The sequence below is a fragment of the Balaenoptera acutorostrata genome, chromosome 20 (genome assembly GCF_949987535.1).
Source record: "Balaenoptera acutorostrata chromosome 20, mBalAcu1.1, whole genome shotgun sequence".
Lineage (NCBI taxonomy): Eukaryota > Metazoa > Chordata > Mammalia > Artiodactyla > Balaenopteridae > Balaenoptera > Balaenoptera acutorostrata.
In genome coordinates, this window is record NC_080083.1 from 11,859,345 (window position 1) to 11,879,863 (window position 20,519).

At 47.4% G+C, this 20,519-nt stretch overlaps 2 protein-coding genes across 2 annotated transcripts in view; one reads left to right on the top strand and one right to left on the bottom strand.

Moving 5' to 3' along the window:
* Positions 1–20,519, bottom strand: part of SPNS3 (SPNS lysolipid transporter 3, sphingosine-1-phosphate (putative)) — a 70,436-nt gene that overhangs the window by 36,690 nt on the left and 13,227 nt on the right. Inside the window, exon 3 of the mRNA XM_057536204.1 lies at positions 4,164–4,229. Coding sequence (XP_057392187.1) covers positions 4,164–4,229 — 66 coding nt within the window. The remainder of the gene's footprint in view (positions 1–4,163; positions 4,230–20,519) is intronic.
* Positions 10,643–11,774, top strand: LOC103004654 (heterogeneous nuclear ribonucleoprotein D-like). Its single transcript, XM_057536894.1, is given in 1 exon segment — positions 10,643–11,774. A coding segment is annotated over 1 exon segment (906 nt). The 5' UTR covers positions 10,643–10,741; the 3' UTR covers positions 11,648–11,774.

Below are 20,519 nucleotides of genomic sequence, written 5' to 3' on the forward strand. Positions count from 1 at the left end.
GATAGCTACCTTCACTGCTTCTGTTCCTCAAATAAAATCGCCTCCACCCTCCTCCGCTGCCTCCGAGAGCCGCCAGGTGGCCTGGGCAAGGTTTGACCCTCCTCCACCCGGTCCCACCACCCAAGGGCCTTAGGCTTTGGGGGGCCCCGCCCAGCGTCTGCGTCTTCATTCAGGAGCACAGATGATTGACATTTCCTGAGCCCAATGAATGTCCAGATTCGTCCCAGCTCAGGTTCCAGCCCCTCCCACTTTGCCCTGACCCGCTCTAGTATTGGGTTGAGCCATAGGCAATTGCGGAAATTAAGCCACTTTTGACCTACAAAAACGGCAGTTTAATATGCTTTGACCTAATCCTCCGCTGAGAAAGGTCTTTGGTGTGAACGGCATTTAAATATATAATAACTACTGCCAAAATAGGCCTCCAAAAAGGCTGTATCAATTTACACTTGAATAGAAGCATGTATATTGCTTGCTGACACTTGCTAGGATCAATCGATTTATTTTTGTTCATTTAATGGTTGAAACACAAACGGCGTCTCGCTGACGTTTTAATCTGCATTGTTCTTTTTCCAAGTGAGGCTGAGTAGCAGTCTCTGTGTTCACATCCTCTGCCTATTTTTCTATCGGGCTCTTTGTTGATAATTTTCTCCCAGTCCTTTATATTTGTTTTAAGGACTTAAAATGCAAATTCTGCGACTGAATACCTGGGCTCACATCCTGACCCCACCACTTCCTAGTTGTGTGACTTTGGACAAAATCCTTAACTCTCCTGTTTCCCTTTTATCAACTACAGAGTACAATAGTAATAGTGCTTCCCCCATAAGGTTATGGGGAAGATTAAATAAAATAAAGCATATAAAAGGCAGTGACAGGGCTTCCCTGGTGGCGCAGTGGTTGAGAATCTGCCTGCTAATGCAGGGGACACGGGTTCGAGCCCTGGTCTGGGAAGATCCCACATGCCACGGAGCAGCTGGGCCCGTGAGCCACAACTACTGAGCCTGCGCGTCTGGAGCCTGTGCCCCGCAACGGGAGGGGCCGCAATAGTGAAAGGCCCGCGCACCGCGATGAAGAGCGGTCCCCACACCGCGATGAAGAGTGGCCCCCACTTGCCGCAACTAGAGAAAGCCCTCGCACGAACCGAAGACCCAACACAGCCAAAAATAAATAAATAAATAAATAAAGTAGCTATAAAATTAAAAAAAAAAAAAAAAAAAGGCAGTGACAGGATTTATGTAAACGCCCAACAAATGTCATCTATTATTATTGCTAATTGCACTTATAGTTTCAATCACCATCATACAGAAGAATTTAGCTTTGATGTAGTCAAATTTATCAATCTTCCTCTGGGGGGAGTCATTTTGTGTCTTGTTAATGCACATCTTCTTTACCTAAAGCTTATAAAATATTTCCCCAAATCTCATACTTTTATGAGGTTTGGGGTAGGGATCCTTTACAGGATATAAACACCTTAAACCTGCAGATCTCCTGGGATGGAGAAGCCTGCCCCTAAGTGGAAGGCAGGCACGCCTTCGCTCTCCAGATTCAAATCACTTCTGTGACAAGGTGGGAGTAATTAAGGAGCACAGGATTCAGAGAAGGACTCTATAAGCAGCTACGTGGATCTGAATCCCAGCTCTGTCACTTACCAGCTGTGTGACCTTCAGCAAGCCCCATAGCCTCTCTGTGCCTCAGGTTCGTCATCCATAAAATGGGCATAATAATAATCCCTGCCTCGTGGGATTGTTGTGAGATTAAATGAGTTAATGTTATTAAGCCCTTAGAATAGCACCTGGCACATGGTAAGGGCCACATCAGTGTTCGTTTTAAATATTGTAAATCAGTTAACTAACTCCAGCAGCTTCTCTGTCCCATAGCGGTGGGGCAAGGGGTGTCTGACCACTGCTTCCCCCCACCTTCCACCCCACTCTTAGAGCTACACCGTGCCCTCTGAGTCATCGGTTTCCTCCAGTCTACAACCCTGCGGACAGACAGCAGGGTGGGTCTTAGGGCCATTGCATGGTGACCCAGAAAGGTGAAAAGACTCACCTGAGGTCACTGGGGACAAGCCTGGTCATCAGGCCTCCAAGCCCACTGCCCTTTCCACACACCTCTTTGGGCTGCTTCTGCAGAGAAACCCCTTCCCTTCATCCAATCTCAAACACACACACTCACACGCACACGCACATTCCCCACTACACACTCACAAGCACGTCCCCGTGTTCACAGGCTTCCTCCCGCTCTCTCCCATACACACAAACTTCTCCCTCCCCGCAACTCACTTATCAGGGGCCTTGTACTAATAATCCTGTTCACCATGGTAAGAACCAGGGAAGGGAAATATTGACTCAGATTCCATTATCTGTTTAATCTAGAAGGTTGTGGGTATTGAACCAAGATAGTCTCCCTTTGGCTACAATATGACTGGAAGATGAGCACCAGCTGCCGGTCTCAGCCCCGAGACAGGAGCAACTGGAAAATACGGTGGTCTAACCAGTGATCTACCTCTTTTGCTCGGTGCCTCGGTTTACAGAACTGTGTACCCTTTTGCATGTTTTCAGCTGACATCTGAGGCATTTTTATCGTAAGTTTAAATAGTTGAGAAGGATGTGATTTCCAGCATGATTGTATTTTTTAAACTATATTTTCATACATATCCTTAGGGCTGCAGATCAAGCTCATTCAGTTTATGGGAAATGTCTACCATAAAGGCTTATGGGCAAAGCCAGTCCTCATTTGCCAAATCAGTAGGACAAATCAGACTGGTTGTCTGTAAGAAAGATATTAAAATGTTGGCTTCATTTTGTTAACTGAAATAAATGTGTTGATACCCATCCCTGAGACAACCATCTCACTTCCGAATTCTCAATCGTAGATAAACAGTAGACTGTCACACATGAGCAGGACAGCTAGATAAGGCTTGGCGCCTTGCCATCCCTGGGTTTGTAGCCTGGAGGAAACATCCCCAATTGGTTTCTACCAACGCTCTCTCTGCCCCGCTCCCAGGGCCTCGTCAACAGAAGCCAAACAGCCATGAGGGGTCCCTCTGTCTAGTACCCTGGAGGTTTTTATACCTAGTAAAACTCAGAATGGGGAGAGGTGTATTTTCCTGCCAAAAATGGTGGACAGGGACTTCCTTGGTGGTCCAGTGGTTAAGACTCCATGCTCCCAATGCAGGGAGCCCAGGGTTCGATCCCTGGTCAGGGAACTAGATCCACATGCCACAACTAAGACCTGGTACAGCCAAATAAATAAATAAATATTTTTTAAAAATGGTGGACAGGTGAGTATTAAAGGGGAGGTGGGAAAAAAAGAGCCAGATGCTTGTTCTCAGGCAGATCTATTTTAGGAAAGAAATATACGGGCTTGAGGATCTGTACATGAATTCTCTCAAAACTGTAAAGAACACACACGTGTATCCTGTGTTGTGACAGCATGTGCACACGTGTGGGTACATGTGCGTGTGCATGTGTGTGTCGCCATCCAGACATTGGGGAAAAGTTAATGGCTCGTGACCCCAACCGCCCCAGCCTTGGAATGGGAGGTGTGGCTGCTCCCCACTGCTGGAACGTGGGCCCCAGTGGGCCCAGAGCCCACCTGAGCCCACGCGCGGGGTACGTGTCTCTGTCTACCTTTCTGTTTTTGTTTTTTTTGGCTGCACCTCGAGGCATGTGGGATCTTAGTTCCCCAACCAGGGATCGAACCCATGCCCCCTGCAGTGGAAGCCCAGAGTCTTAACCACTGGACTGCCAGGGAAGTCCACTGTCTGTCTGTCTGTGTCCTAGTGATCAGGTCCGTGAGAGGAAAGCACACGTCAGAAATTTTCAACCCCGGCTACAAAGCTAAGCTTAACAGACGTGAAGGATGAGTGACCAACTCCACTCGGGAGCCTTTTCCAGGCCCAGCTCCCGCTGCTTCTTCCACAGCTCCTACCCTCAAACCCTAAGAGGCTGTTCAGGCACCAGATCTCAGCCTGTGCTGCCTCCTTCTCCGACCCAGACTGTCCCTCCCACCCAAATACCACCCATCCTCTGTGCCAAGGGACTCAGTGAGGCTCAGCCTGGAGCCCATTTCCCAGCAGCTGGAGATGGACACAGAACAGGACCTGCTGAAAGACCCCCACCCAGCATGAGCCCAGGGCCCCAGGCTGGGGATTCCCTCCTTACCTGTCTGAAGCAAACCAGCGTCGCTGTCACTGATCTGAAAAAACTTCTGTACATCCAGCAGCACTCCTGTGGGCAGACGGACAGTGCTCAGGAAATGGGAAGTTGCCTGCCAGGCCTCTAAAGGCAGCTGCCCCTGCATTTGGGACAGGCCTGCAGCCGACCAGCACAGCACCGGTGTGGCACCCGGGCCCACTGTTCTCTTCCCCTCTCTCCCACACATGCACACAAACACACACACACACACACACAGATACAGGAGCCAGCACATCCCAAAGGCACAGATATACACACACATTCATGCACAAGCGTGACACTTAGTCATGCAGGCACACAGACATGCAGACCCACACAGCTACATACAAACAGGCACACCCAGAGACGTATACTCCCAGAGGCACCGAGACACATACACGTACAGGAGCCTGCACTCACAGGCGTGTAAGCCCGGTCTCGTACACCCGGACATACGTACACTGAGATGTACACATGAAGACACACACACAGGCGTGCGTGCATTTGCACACATGCAGGGCTGCCATTCACATCATAGTCATAGTGACGGCAGCCATTCACTTAGACTACAGTGTAAATGAAAGTCCCTGGGATTGTGCAGCCCTGCTTGTATACAAACTCCAGACATTCACAGACATACATATACATGCATGAGCATGTACATGCAAAGGCATATGTGCCCTGGCCTGCACACATGCACACATAAGCATGTTCTTCCAGAGGCATGAACACACAAACATGGAGCGCCCGTGAGAGCTTCAGAGGGTCCCACTTAGATCCGACCTTGGCCCCTGAGGGTGGCAGGCTCTTGCTCTGAAGCCCCTCCAAGAGATTGCTAGGCCGAAATCCCCTCAGCCCCTTGGTGGTACTTCAGAGTTAGTCACGGTCCGAGGCACCTGCTCATCTGAGCTGTGAGGCTCTGGCCCTGTCATCACTTTGATTGAATTATGAGATGGCTGAGTGGCCTCAGTATCACTGTCCCCATTATACAGATGGAGAAACAGAGGCTCCAGCCACCTATGGCTGTACAGCTGGAATTAGGGGAGCTGGGTCTACCCTCCCATCCAGAGTCACAAATGGGGCCCTGCAGAAACACCCCCACGATGGAGAAGAAAGCCCCTCATCCACATCTCTAAGACCAGACAGCAGGTGAAAAACATGGAAGAAACAGAGAAGCAAAGCGAGAGGGCTTTGTTCTGATATTCACTTTGTACCCAATTGCCACAGCGTCCAGATACCAATTTGTATGTCTTTCCTTCCCTTTTAATACTTTTACTTACACGAATTAGACATATTCATTGGCAAGAGACAACACAGATAAACAAAGTGAATGGCTAAGTAAAAATTCTCTCTATTCGCACTCATTTGGGGGAATGGGGCTCAGCCCCCTGTTCTGGCTGCTCCTGGGCTCCTCCCGGTCCTGTGCTGCTCTGGAGGCAGGCGGGGGCCCAGTGCGGGCCCAGCCTTGTTTTTGTTTTTTGTTCGTTTTTCTTGGCTGCGTTGGGTCTTCATTGCTGTGCGTGGCTTTCTCTTGTTGCGACGAGCTGGGGCTACTCTTCGTTGCGGTGTGCAGGCTTCTCATTGCAGTGGCTTCTCTTGTTGCAGAGCATGGGCTCTAGGCGCGTGGGCTACAGTAGTTCTGGCACTCGGGCTCAGTAGTTGTGGCTCGCAGGCTCTAGAGCGCAGGCTCAGTAGTTGCGGCGCACAGGCTTAGTTGCTCCACGGCATGTGGGATCTTCCCGGACCAGGGCTCAAACCCGTGTCCCCTGCATTGGCAGGTGGATTCTTAACCACTGTGCCACCAGGGAAGTCCCAGCCTTGTTTTTATCTTTCCTCTGTCCCTCTGGCCTCCCAAAGACCTGCTTCACACCAGAGAATTCTTGTGGCTGATAATCACCTGCTCCAACCGTCCCCAGGCACTCTGTGGGGTTTCACTTCCCCTGGCCTCCCTCAGCCCGATAACCACAGCCTTGCTACTCACACAGCCGGAGGAATTCCCATCAGGGAAAGTGCCTCAGGCCGGGAGGACGCAGGGACTGACAGCCCAGCGGCCTCCCAGCAAAGCAGGGATCCCAGCCTGCGGGGCTGAAAGAGCTCCATACGCCTGGTTGCCCCCTCCCCTCCCCTTCATGCCCTCCACCCCCAATCCAACTCGGGCCTCCTCAGCTCCAGTCTAATCCATAGTGGTAGCCTCCGACTGACCTCCCCGTCTCCTCTTGCCTCCATCAGGGCCTCAACTCTGATTACAGTCTCCCCACGGCCTCAGCAGAAAGTGCAAGCTCCCAGCCTGGCCCCCAAGAAACCTATGATCCAGCCCCAAACACCCTTTTAGAATAAGTTGCTGCCTCCCCCAGCTCCTCTCCTGATCAGAGCATGCATTTTGGCCCAATGTGCTTTGGCTCACGCTGACCCCTCTCTCTGAACGCCCTTGCCTGACCCCATTCCCTGCTTTACCGATTTTTTCAGCCTTCAAGACCCAAACCACATGCCCCTCCTCTGTGACTTCTGTTTGGAACCCTCAGTTTTTCGTCCTGGGGCTGCCCAAATGATGCTCTCCCGGGTCTGTCCTGGATTAGAGCCACTTCTACATGTGTCCTGTATCCCTCTGAGCTCCTCGAAGACAGACGCACCCACTGGGTCTGGTGCTCTCTGCAACCCTAGTCCCAATCATTCCACAGCTGCGAGCTGGTAACTGATGAATCCATAGCCTGGCCTTGGAGGAGGGCCCCGCCTGCTGCAAGCACCTCCTCGGAGCTCCCCAGGCCCCTCTGTCCCTCTGCCCCATGAGGCTCATTCCTGAGTTCAGGAGCTACAAGGTTGACTTCCCCTCCCCTGGGTCCCCAAGGCCCACCAGAGGGTCCCCAAGGCCCATAGTGCTCAGTCGATCTTGAATGAAACCGTGATCAAGAGAGGAAAAGAAGGCTGAATCTTGAATGAATGAATGGACGAATGAATAAGTCCATGAGTGAGTGACATGATGACACAGTAGGCTGAGCCCTGGGGCCTACAGGAAGGAAGGCAGAATGTGCAAAGTTTGCACGCAGCCTGCTGCCCCAGAAACAACCAGCCAGCTAGTTCTTGCTTCGGAGCAGGGCCAGGCTACCCTGTCCTCCACGACCTCACCCCGACATTCCACCCAGAACCGCCAGACCTTTGCCCGAGGCCCAGTCCTCCCTGCTGTCCTCACCCACCCACCACCATTGTGCACCCACACCTGGGTGCACATACAGTCTGGGGCTGGATTGGGAACTCATTTGGCCCTCCCCCATTTCAGGCCGGGCTGAAACCACCCCCGGGGGTAAGAATAGCAAGGATGTGCTGCACAAGAAGAAAGTCTGCGGACAGAAGGCCACTTTGGATACACAGCGCCGGCTGGTGGCAGGGCAGACAGCGGGTAGATGGGCAAGTGCCGCCCAGGACGCCCGTCCCCTTCCTCACCTGCAATGATGAACCAGTTCATGTAGTTCAGGAGGTTGATGTAGCAGAGCACGGCAGCGGCCACGTATGCTCTCCAGCGGGGCAGGCTCCAGGGGGTGAGCGTGGATGGAGAGGGGCACGGACCTGAGCCCATGGCCCCTGAGTGCCCGCCTGGCCCCAGGGACCAGCCCTGAAGCCCCTCGGGCCCAGGTTCCCCGCACTCCACGGACATGCCCCCAGCCTCGCCAGCCTGCAGCTCTCGTCCCGGGATGGGTGCCGGGGTAAAGACTCATCAGCTCTGCACCAAGTCACTTCCTGTGGGCTCCCAGCCTCCCAACCTCAAAGCAGCTGCCCTAACCGCTCGGTATCTTACTGCAGGTCTCTACTGGGCCCAGTGCAGCCTCGAAGGTGAGATTTCACCATCCGCAGCCCCTGAGGCCTTCTGGGGGGAAGAGAGCTCCTGGCCTCACCACCCAGGGTAGCTGGTCCTTTCGACCTAGCCTGGGGCTATGGTAGCTGCCGTGAGAAAGAGAAGCTTTGCAGGACAGGAAGTGAGATGAGTCTCCCAGAGAGAGTCCCACTCGCTGTGGGAAGGTCTGGCTGCCGCACATGAGATGGGCTGTGAATGAGGGACTCGAACCCGGGTCAGATCAGGAGGGCTGGGTGTTGGCCAGGAGAGCGACACTGGACTGGACCAGAAGCAGAGGCTACCCTGCTCCTGCGTAAGGTCCTATCCGGAGAAACAAAGACAGTGAGGGGCGGCCGACAGGAAGGCAGCCTGTGGGCAAAACTCAACATTGGATGTGAAGTTTAGGGGGAGATTTTTGATGAGGGGCAAGATATTGGCATGCTCTTAAAGTGTCTCTTTACAGGTTGTTTATTAGTAGCAGGTGGGGGGAAGGGTAACGATACAGGAGGAGAATCAGGCGACATCTTGACCAAAGGATTAAAATAGCATCACCAACGAGGGGCAGGATTCCCACCAGGAATGCATGACCCCAATCTAATCACAGGGAAACATCAGACAAACCCAAATGAGGGACACTATTTTTTTAGTAGACTTTATTTTTTAGAGCAGTTTTAGGTTCACAGCAAAACTGAGCAAAAGGTTAGGATTTCCCATTTACCCCTCTGCCCTACACATGCATAGCCTCCCCTATTATCAGCACCCCACCCCCCCGAGTGGGACATTTGCTTCAACTGATGAACCTGACCCATCATTATCACTCAGAGTCCATAGTTTACATTAGGGTTCATTCTTGGTGTTGTACCTTCTATGGGTTTGGACAAACGTACCACATGTACTCACCATTATAGTGTCTTACAGAACAGTTTTATTGCCCTAAAATCCTCTGTGCTCTGCCTATTCATCCCTCCCTCCCCTCATCCTCTGACAACCACTGATATTTTTACTGTCTCCATAGTTTTGCCTTTTCCAGAATGTCATATAGTTGGAGTCTTACAGTATGTAGCCCTTTCAGATTGGCTTCTTTCTCTTAGTCATTTGCATTGACGTTTCCTCCATGTTGTTTCACGGCTTGAGAGCTCATTTCTTCTTCTTCTTCTTTTTTTAAAAATTTATTAATTTAATATATTTATTTCTGGCTGCACTGGGTCTTCATTGCTGTGCGCGGTTTTCTCTTGCTGCGACGAGCGGGGGCTACTCTTCGTTGCGGTGTGCAGGCTTCTCATTGCGGTGGCTTCTCTTGTTGCAGAGCACGGGCTCTAGGTGCAGGGGCTTCAGTAGTTGCAGCGCGCGGGCTCAGTAGTTGTGGTGCACGGGCTTAGTTGCTCCGTGGCATGTGGGATCTTCCCGGACCAGGGCTCGAACTGTGTCCCCTGCATTGGCAGGCGGATTCTTAACCACTGTACAGCATTTTAAATGCATTATCTCATTTGATCTCCCAACACCTCTATACGGTAAATACTGTCATTTCCTCCATTTCTGGGATGAAACTGAGACTCAGAGGGGCTTAAGTGAACTGCCCACAGCCACGGCTAGTACCCACTGGAATCAGAACAGGAGCCCAGATCTATCTGCCAGCAGCTCTTAGTCCAGCCCCAGCTCTCCAGCACTGCTTCATAAAGACCATGTAGGGAGAGAGCTCTAGCCCCTGGCTCTCCAGCCACTCAGTGTTTGAGAGAGGAGGACGCCCTGTGTCTAAAGGTTGTGCCCTGAGTTAGAAACTGTCCCATCCCCCTCCTCCCCCTGCACCTGCTCCGGCAGTGAGGTCACTAGGTCTCCGTGCCCTGAGGCCTATCCCTGCTTCGGCAGAAATAAGCCCCCTTGGTCTTCTGGCAAGTGGACCTGTCCAAAAGAACCAAGACCTTGGGGGAGAGAGGGCTCTTCCTCCCTGGCCTTCTTTCCAGAAAGTTAGGGGAAGGGAGCAGATGTTCTCTACTTCCTCATGGAAAAACAGAGGTCCAGGGAGGCAGCCCGCCACTCTGTACTGATACATGTGTGGCAGAGCTGGCGTGGTCCCAGGGCTCCTGGGCAGCCCTGTGCGGACCTCTGCGGGCTCAAGTTCAGCTGGGCACCACTCCCTTATGTTTTGTGTCTTCCTTCGTGAGCGTGTGTCTTGTTCGTGGTTGTCTCTCCAGAGCCTAACCCAGGGCCTGGCACAAAGTAGGTGCTTTAATTAACTGCTGGATTAAGAAATGAATGGGGGGCTTCCTTGGTGGCACAGTGGTTAAGAATCCTCCTGCCAATGCAGGGGACACAGGTTGGAGCCCTGGTCTGGGAAGATCCCACATGCCGCGGAGCAACTAAGCCCGTGTGCCACAGCTACTGAGCCTGCGCTCTAGAGCCCGCGAGCCACAACTACTGAGCCCACGTGCCACAACTACTGAAGCCCGCGTGCCTACAGCCCGTGCTCCGCAACGAGAAGCCACCGCAATGAGAAGCCCGCGCACTGCAACAAAGAGTAGCCCCCGCTCGCCACAACTAGAGAAAGCCCGCGCACAGCAATGAAGACCCAATGCAGCCAAAAATAAATAAGTAAAATAAATAAATTTATAAAAAAAAAAAAAAAGAAACGAATGGGCTCTTCTGCCGCCATTTTAAATCCAGCTCCATACAACCTTCTGCCGCCGCTGCTTCCGCGACACGGATTGCGCGTCAGCGCCTCCCGGCCGACAACTCAGCCGCTATGGAAGACATGAACGAGTACAGCAACATAGAGGAATTCGCAGAGGGATCCAAGATCAACGCGAGCAAGAATCAGCAGGATGACGGTAAAATGTTTATTGGAGGCTTGAGCTGGGATACAAGCAAGAAAGATCTGACTGAATATTTGTCTCGATTTGGGGAAGTTGTAGACTGAACAATTAAAACAGATCCAGTCACTGGAAGATCAAGAGGATTTGGATTTGTGCTTTTCAAAGATGCTGCTAGTGTTGATAAGGTTTTGGAAATGAAAGAACACAAGCTGGATGGCAAATTGATAGACCCTAAAAGAGCCAAAGCTTTAAAAGGGAAGGAACCCCCTAAAAAGGTTTTTGTGGGTGGATTGAGCCCAGATACTTCAGAAGAACAAATTAAAGAATATTTTGGAGCCTTTGGAGAGATTGAAAATATTGAACTTCCCATGGATACAAAAACAAATGAAAGAAGAGGATTTTGTTTTATTACATATACAGACGAAGAGCCAGTAAAGAAATTGTTAGAAAGCAGATATCATCAAATTGGTTCTGGGAAGTGTGAAATCAAAGTTGCACAACCCAAAGAGGTATATAGGCAACAACAGCAACAACAAAAAGGAGGAAGAGGTGCTGTAGCTGGTGGATGAGGTGGTACTAGGGGTCGTGGCCGAGGTCAGGGCCAAAACTGGAACCAAGGATTTAATAACTATTATGATCAAGGATATGGAAATTACAACAGTGCCTATGGTGGTGATCAAAACTATAGTGGCTATGGCGGCTATGATTATACTGGGTATAACTATGGGAACTATGGATATGGACAGGGATATACAGACTACAGTGGCCAACAGAGCACTTACGGCAAGGCATCTCGAGGGGGTGGCAATCACCAAAATAATTACCAGCCATACTAAAAGGGGACGTTGGAGAAAACAGGAAGAGATTGCTAAAGTAACCCATCTTGCAGGACGACATTGAAAACTGGTCTTCTGTTGATCTAAGATGATTATTTTGTAAAAGACTTTCTAGTGTACAAGACACAACTGTATATAGCCGCCAATTAGGTTTTGTTTTTACTTTGTCTTTTGCTATCTGTGTTATGACTCGACGTGGATTTGTGTTTATACAAATTTTATTTGTATGATTTCATGTTAAACCTCAAATAAATGCTTCCTTCTGTGATTGGTTTTCTGCGTCAGGTACTAAATAGCTCTGTAAAAGTGTAATTTTAAATAAGCAATAATTAAGGCACAGTTTATTTTGTAGGGAGTGTTGATCCATAGGGAGAAACTGGTCCTTTACAAATAGCCAGCTACAGTGTCTACTCTGTTCTCTTTTTGTTAGATGTATTCTATGTTCTAAGGCTTCATTTCCCTGTTAACTGAGGCTTCCACATACCTTTAAGTAATGTTGTTTTCTCTCTGTGTATCTGGAGACTTTGTCATGAAAGTTTCTGTGGCGTAGTTATAGTGTTGTGATGAGTGGAAGCTTTCTAGTAGACCGTAAGTCTTCTGGTTATATTTTGAAAAGTAACTTTTTAATGGCACAAAGCATGCTGGTAGCTCCTTTTATGAATAGAAAATATTTTGCTTTGTTCTTGTCTCTGGAAAGGCATTTGTTATGACTTGCTGTATTCAGTGGTCTGCTAGAAAAGAGCTTTGGCTAATCATAATACCATAACTTTGTTTTCTTGATTAAACTGTCTGAATATACCCAGGGGAAAAAACACTTGAACTGTGTTATAGGAGCCACAGTTTAAGAATATCAGATGTAGTTACATTTAACACAAGGATTTTGGCAAATAGGTATGAAGTTACGAAAGTTTGAACCAAAGTTAGATTAAAATATTCGACGTAGTGGATGAGTAAATTAATTGTATACTATTCTGTTGGTATTATGTCACAGCAAGCACCAAACTGAACAAAATGTTTTCTGTTGGGGCATTTTTAGGAAGCTGTATTGGGTGTTAACTGTTACGTGGTGTGAGTTCTTAGAAAAAATCATGGTAGTAAGTTTCATCATTTTTAGCGCAGTTAGTGCATGAGCTGAAGAGTTAAGCATATCCATGTTCAAACGTAAAAGGAATAGTGGGGAAAGGTATCCCTTAAATCTTATGTAAATGCAAATCTAAGTGTGACCAAGTCATGTCATTACAACAGATCTTCTGGTGCATTAAAAAAAAAAAAACAGCTTTAGCTCTAGATTTTGGAGGATGTCCTGGGTAAATTCAAGTTTTGAATTTTACATTCAGTGTAGTTATTGAATTTAAGGTTTTTGTTTTTGTTTCTGTGGTTCCCTGTTAGCCATTAGGATTGGCATGCATGTTCACATGTGGAATAGTTGACCTCACCTTCAACCAAGTGTAAATTTTTTTACGCTAATGAACCTGCCTTGTTTTATTTGGTGCCTGCAACTTTCTTTGTTCCGATGATGTTTGTACTTGCTGGGCTATCAAGTTACAATGCTTTTGGCGTTTTGCTCCTGTTTTGCTATTTGACCTTACACCTAGGCCAAGTACCAATGCTGGCTATTGAAAGGGATTGTTTGATTCTTTCAACATGCAACCTTAGGGAACAGAAAGGAGATTTTCATTTTAAGTTATGTTGTCAAAGTCAGGTGCAGTGTCTTTAGGGCAGTGAATCCTGTAAATTCAAATTTATGATTAGGTGACAAGTTGACATTGAGATTGTCCTTTCCCTGATCAAAAATGAATAAAGGCTTTTTAAACAAAATCCAAACTCTTCAGTCAAGTCTTGATATACATGACTTTGAAGAAATACACTACATCTAGAGATTATTGTCTGAGATCTTTTAGAAAAACTGAAGTACGTATGACAAACATAATTAACCTGTATATTCTTAAATATGCTTCCTGAGTTGTTTTGAGCAAGTTTTATGTGTTGCTACTTACCCTGAAAGAAACTTAATTAGCAGTTTTGTTGATTAACACGTTAGTATTCTGTAGTCTGATGGCTACATTTACAAGATTAGGGATTAAGAGTTAAAATGTCATTGGGATACTAACATGGATAAGCAGAGCATTTATTTCATTCTCTTCCATGCATCTTTTTCATAATGGTGACAGTAACTGGACCCTTTTGCTAATCTTATAAATTTCAATACAAAGAAACCTGAGAAATTAATTGCTATACGTTGCAAGTATTTGATAGGATGTCCACCACAGGATACTACGTTTCACTGATTAAAAAGGTGATTCAAGGACACTGCAATTATAATTGAATTTTTAAATGTCATTTTATATAAACTGCAATTTTTAGTTACAAGTGTGTGTGTATGTGCGTTTCTACCATTTGAATTGCTCCTAGTGTTAAGCGAAGTCAGGAAATGTCATTCTGTAAAAATCTCTCAAACTTTCCATCTTAATAGAATTGCTATCTACTGTGGTCTCAACTTTCTGAGCAAAAGCGATACAACTTTGTTTTCATGTAAAGTCATTCAAAAGTGTATTGCCAGAAAAATGTGGGCTGTTCTTTAGGATTGGTTGAGGTTTCATATTTTTCTTTGTCTTGAAATAGTCAGATGTGGGAGTTCAGTGAGTTTTGGTTGAATAGAAAAAAGTTGAAACTTAAAAAAAAAAAAAAAAAAAAGAAATGAATGGGTTCCTCTAAGCTTCAAGTCTGCTCATCTGTAAAATGAAGACGGAGATGCTTGTGCCGCGAAGAGTCAGCCAGAGCTTTCCCGGCGTGGGCATTAGCCCAAAGGGCGAGTTTCCTTTCTCCTCTAGACTCTCATCTCTGTTCTGACCTCAAGCTCGGGGAGGGACCTAGGGACGAAAGATGTCCCTCGTGTGCGCCCCAGCTCACGGACGCCTTGAGGCCAGGGAAGGGAGCAGGTCCTACCAGCCCAGGGCAGGGACTTGGAGCCCCGGGACCCGCGCTGATGCAGGCGAGCCGGCTGCCACCGGCTGCCCCTTTGGCAGGTTCTCATTTCTTCTTAGTGCTGCATAATATTGCATTGTCTGGATGGACCGTGGTTTATCCATTCACCTCCTGAAGGGCATCTTGGATGCTTGCAAGTTTTGGCAATTATAAATAAAGCTGATAAAAAACATCCACGTGCAAGTTTTTGTGTGGCCATAAGTTTTTAACTCCTTTGGGTAAATACCAAGAAGCACAATTGCTAGATCAGATGGTAAGAGTATAGAAGACTATTTTTTTTAAAGGAACTGTATTATTCAAAATGTCAAGGTCACAAAAGACTAAGAAAGACTGAGGGATTGTTTCACATTAAAGGAGATGAAAGAGATATGATAATTAAATGCAACATGGGATCCTGGACTGGGTCCTAAACTGGAGGATGAAATGCATATTATTGGATCAATTGATAAAATTGGAATGTAGACGATAGATTAGGAAGAAATAGATCAGTGTTGAATTTACTGAAGTTGATGACTGTACTACAGTTACGTAAGTGAAATCCTTGCACTGAAGCATTTAGGGGTAAAGGGTCATCCTGTAAGCAACTTACATTCGAGTGGTTCAGGAAAAAAAAAAAAGATATAGCAAGAAAGCAAATGGGGCAAAATGTTAATAATAGATGAATTTGGGTAAAGATTGCTTGGGTTTCTTTGTACTATATTGTAATTTTTCTGTAAGTTGAAAATTATTGCTAAATAAAAAGATAAACCACAAAATGACAAACAACTCAATTAAAAATGGGCAATGGGGCTTCCCTGGTGGCGCAGTGGTTAAGAATCCATCTGCCAGTGCAGGGGACATGGGTTTGAGCCCTGGTCCGGGAAGATCCCACATGCCGCGGAGCAACTAAGCCTGTGAGCCACAACTACTGAAGCCCACGAGCCTAGAACCCGTGCTCCACAACAAGAGAAGCCACTGCAATGAGAAGCCTGTGCACCACAACGAAGAGTAGCCCCCGCTCACTGCAACTAGAGAAAGCCCGCGTGCAGCAACAAAGACCCAACGTGGCCAAAAATAAAATAAATAAATAAATAAATTTTTTAAATCTACAAACAATAAATGCTAGAGAGGGTGTGGAGAAAAGGGTACCCTCTTACACTTTTGGTGGGAATGTAAACTAATACAGCCACTATGGAGAACAGTATAGAGGTTCCTTAAAAAACTAAAAGTAGAACTACCATATGACCCAGCAATCCCACTCCTGGGCATATACCCAACGAAAACCATAATTCAAAAAGATGTATGCACCCGAATGTTCACTGCAGCACTATTTACAATATCCAGGACATGGAATCAACCTAAATGTCCATCAACAGAGGAATAGATAAAGAAGATGTGGTATATATATACAATGGAATATTACTCAGCCATAAAAAGGAACAAAATTGTGTCATTTGCAGAGACATGGATGGATCTAGAGACTGTCATACAGAGTGAAGTCAGAAAGAGAAAAACAAATATCATATGCTAACACATATATGTGGAATCTAGAAAAATGGTATAGATGATCTTATTTGCAAAGCAGAAATAGAGACACAGACATAGAGGACAAACATATGGATACCAAAGGGGAAAGGTGAGGGGTGGGATGAACTGGGAGATTGGGATTGACACATATACACTATTGATACTATGTATAAAATAGATAACTAATGAGACCCTACTGTATAGCCCAGGGAACTCTACTCAGTGCTCTGTGGTGACCTACATGGGAAGGAAATCCAAAAAAGAGGGGCTATATTTACATGTATAGCTGATTCACTTTGCTGTACAGCAGAAACCTACACGGCAGTGTAAAGCAACTATACTCCAATTAAAAAAAAAAAAAAAAAAAGGTGAATCATAGAATGCCACATGACCCAGCAATTCTACTCCTAAGCATATGCCCAAAAGAACTGAAAATAGGGGCTCAAAGAAACACTTTCACATGAATGTTCATAGCAGTGCTATTCACACTTGCCAAAAGGTGGAAACAAATGTCCATCAACTGATAAATCAGTAAACAAAATGTGGTGTATACCTGCAATGGAATATTAATCAGCCATAAAATGCAATGAGGTCCTGACCCATGTACAACGTGGCTAAACTTCAAAAAGTCTAAATGAGAGAAGCCAGACACAAAAAGTCACACATTATATGATTCCATTTACATGAAATACCCCAAATAGTTAAGTCTATAGAAATAGAAAGCAGATTAGTAGTTGCCAGGGGCTGAGAGGAGGGAATGCTTCATAGGTACAGGGTCTCTCTCCTTTGGGGTGATGAAAATGTTTTGGGGACTTGATAGAGGTGATGGTTGCACAATATAGTGAATGTAACAAATGCCACTGAATTGCACGCTTTAAAACGTTTAAAATTTTATGTTATGTAAATTTTACCTCAATTTTTTTTTTAAGTTAAAGCAAACAAACAAAAAACCAGTCTGGTGACATGGCAAGGAAACGAGCTTTGCCGTCTGACGAGCCTGGATTCAAATTCCGATTTTGCTTCTTCCTAGTTGTGTACCTTGGGCAAGTCCCCAGTCTCTCTGAGCCTCAATGTTCTCATGTGTGATACAGAGAGAAGAATATGTGCTGGAGGGGTTAACTGTGAGGATGAACTGAGATAAGTACGCGTAACATTCCCAGCATAGAGACTGGCACATAGGAAGCATTCGGTGACAATTATTATTGTTATGATGATGATGGTGTTGATGATGATGGTAGTGATTGGTCCTTGGCCTCTGCCATGCAGTCCAACCATAAACCCCATGTGGATGGTCTTTGTGAAACATAGGGAAGTTCAAAATCAGGCCTTCCAGCCTGAGCACACGCAGGCAGGCTGGTATCATGGCTAAGATCCTAACCCAGAGCCAGACTCACTACTCACTGACCCTTTGATCTTAGGCCAATCAACCTCTCTGTGCCTCTATTATCCCATCTATAAAATGGGGATGGGACTTCCCTGGTGGCGCAGTGGTTAAGAATCCACCTGCCAACGCAGGGGACATGGGTTTCAGCCCTGGTCCGGGAAGATCCCACATGCCACGGAGCAACTAAGCCCGTGCACCACAACTACTGAGCCTGCGTGCCCTAGAGCCCGTGCTCTGCAACAAGAGAAGCCACAGCAATGAGAAGCCTGTGCACCGCAACGAAGAGTAGCCCCCTCTCACCACAATTAGAGAAAGCCGGCATGCAGCAACGAAGACCCAACGCAGCCAAAAATAAATAAATAAATAAATTTATAAAATGGGATAACGATAGTACATACCTCATAGGGTTGTTGCGGCTTAAATGAGTCTGAAATGTGCCTAGAACTTTGCCTGGTGTTGAGGAAATGCTATGTCAGTGTTAAATAAAATAGGGTTTTCCCCGGCACACATAGATGAGACTTTGGTCTCAGCCCTGCCCTCAGGGCCGAGGAGTGACAGGCAGAGCTACACCCTCAAGTATGAGTACATGAGTGAGAACCCAAGCCTGCAAGCACACACACACACTCACGCTCATGCAAACTACACAAGAGCACTGCGGCTAGTGAACACTGAGACAGAGCTGCCCCCATCCAGAGGCAGCTGCCCCAGATACACTGGTCGTGGTCACCCCTTTCCAGGTCCAGCCCTCACTATGCCAGCCCAGAACACCACCCTGCCTTGGCTTTCAGAGCAAGGGAGCAGCTCAAGGAGTCAGAACCCCCAGGATTGGTCAAATCCAGGAGACTGGGTGTTGGCCAGGAGCACAGCATCAGAATACGACCGACTGCCCTGGACTCCTCGGCTTCCAAAGGTGGGTTCCTACCAGGGATCCAGGATTTGACCTCTAGAGGGGCTCTGTATGAAGAGGCTTTGCCCCAGAGGCATTTTAGGAATAAAGCAGAAGAACATCACGTCCCAGGAGCAGGAGGCCGGCGGGGCGCAACACAGAGTCATGGATGACCATGTAGGAAGCCTGGGGTCCAACACTACAAGGGGCAAACAAGAGGCTTTCACTCTCTGCGCCTCAACTACCCTATCTGAATGTTGGTAACCATGGTGGTGGAGGGATTGGATGGCCCTAGAAGGTCCACTCGGCTTTGCAGTTTGTGTGTACGTCTCTCACTTGAAGGGACGGAAAGTAGGAGGTTTCAGGGTTGGTTAACTCAGTGGCACCATGGTCTACGGCCATACCACCCTGAACGCGCCCGATCTCATCTGGTCTCGGAAGCTAAGCAGGGTCGAGCCTGGTTAGTACTTGGATGGGAGAACTCAGTGGCACCATGACGTCATCGAAGACACCAGTGTTTTCCATCTTTCCTCTCTGAAATCTTTATAGTGTCGGCCTTTGAGTACTTATCTATTGCTGTATAACAACCCCCCGCCCCCGCAAATGTATGGCTTTAAGCAACAATATTTATTATCCCTCATGGCTTCAGTGGGTCAGGAATTCAGGAGCAGCTTACTGGGGGTTCTGGCTCAGTCTCTCATGTGGGTGCAGTGAGATGTCACCTGGGGCTGTGCTCATCTGAAGGCTTGACTGGAGCTGGAGGGTCCACTTCCAATGACCCTCATGGTTCACCCACATGGTTGGCAAGTCGGCGCTGGCTGTTGGCTCCTCTCTGCAGATCTGAGTGTCCTCACAGTGGGGTATGTGTCCTTACAGTGTGGTGGCTTGCTTCCTCCAGAGGGAGCAATCCAATAGGGACCAGGGCAGGAACTTCAATACCTTTCACAATCTAGCCCTCAAAGTCTGCATTCTGCTGTATTCTAATCGGTCACATAGGCCAGCCCTGATGCACTGCAGGAGAGGACTACACAAGGGCATGAATACCAGGAGGCAAAGCTACCTGGAGATCTTCTTGAAGGCTGGCTTCCTCAGCCTTCATCTGCAGGTTTGCCCTCTTACATACAAGAAGGAAGATTTCTTTTCGTTTTTTTTCTTTTTTTTAAGATTTTTTTTGATGTGGACCATTTTTGAAGTCTTTACTGAATTTGTTACAATACTGCTTATGTTTTGGTTTTTTTGGCCGAGAGGCATGTGGGATCTTAGCTCCCTGACCAGGGATCAAACCCGCACCTCCTACATTGGAAGGTGAAGTCTTAACCACTGGACCGCCAGGGAAGTCCCAATAAGGAAGATTTCTCCTGAAATATGTTCATGTGTATTTATCAGAGAGGAAAATCTTCCCCAGAAATCCCCCAGCCAGCATCCCCTCAAGACCCTCCAGCCAGGTTTGAGCCAATGTCCGTGACCCAGCTGCAAGAGAAGCTGGGAAGGTGGGCCCTATGGGAGGCTGCCTCCGTTAGTAAAGAAGAGGAAGGAAAGTAGCCGTTGGGTGAGCAAACAACGTCTTTCACAGAAAGCTAACCACTTCGGTGCCCTACAAGAGGGAGTGACCACACTCCCAGGATAAGGGGGTGTCATGTGACCCTTTATATTTGGAGGGTTTAAACAAGCCCCTGGTGTGGGTTCCCAAGGAGAAAAGGAAATACTGTCCTAACCTGGGGCTCCTGAAGCTAGCGGGCACACTAACTATGGGCAAGTGTACAGGAAAGAGAGCTGCTACACACTGAGAGCCACAGGCTTGGGATCTCAATCCTGCGAGCCCCTAGCTGAGTTTAGCCCGTTTTCAAAAGGACACAACAGCATCCTTCACCAGCAAGTCCTATGGACTGGTTGGGATCAGGCTCCAATAGTGACACCATGTGGCCATAAGAAGCAACATCAGTCATGAACTATTCCAGGCATAGTATAAACCCCCAAAGTTCATGGATAATTCAGGGTGGTCTCAAGATCCTGGATTTCTTACTAATGAGACACATGCAAGCGTGAGTGATTAACTGGGAAAATAAGAGCTGTGATCATATTGTATCCCACATTATGGAACCGACCATTTT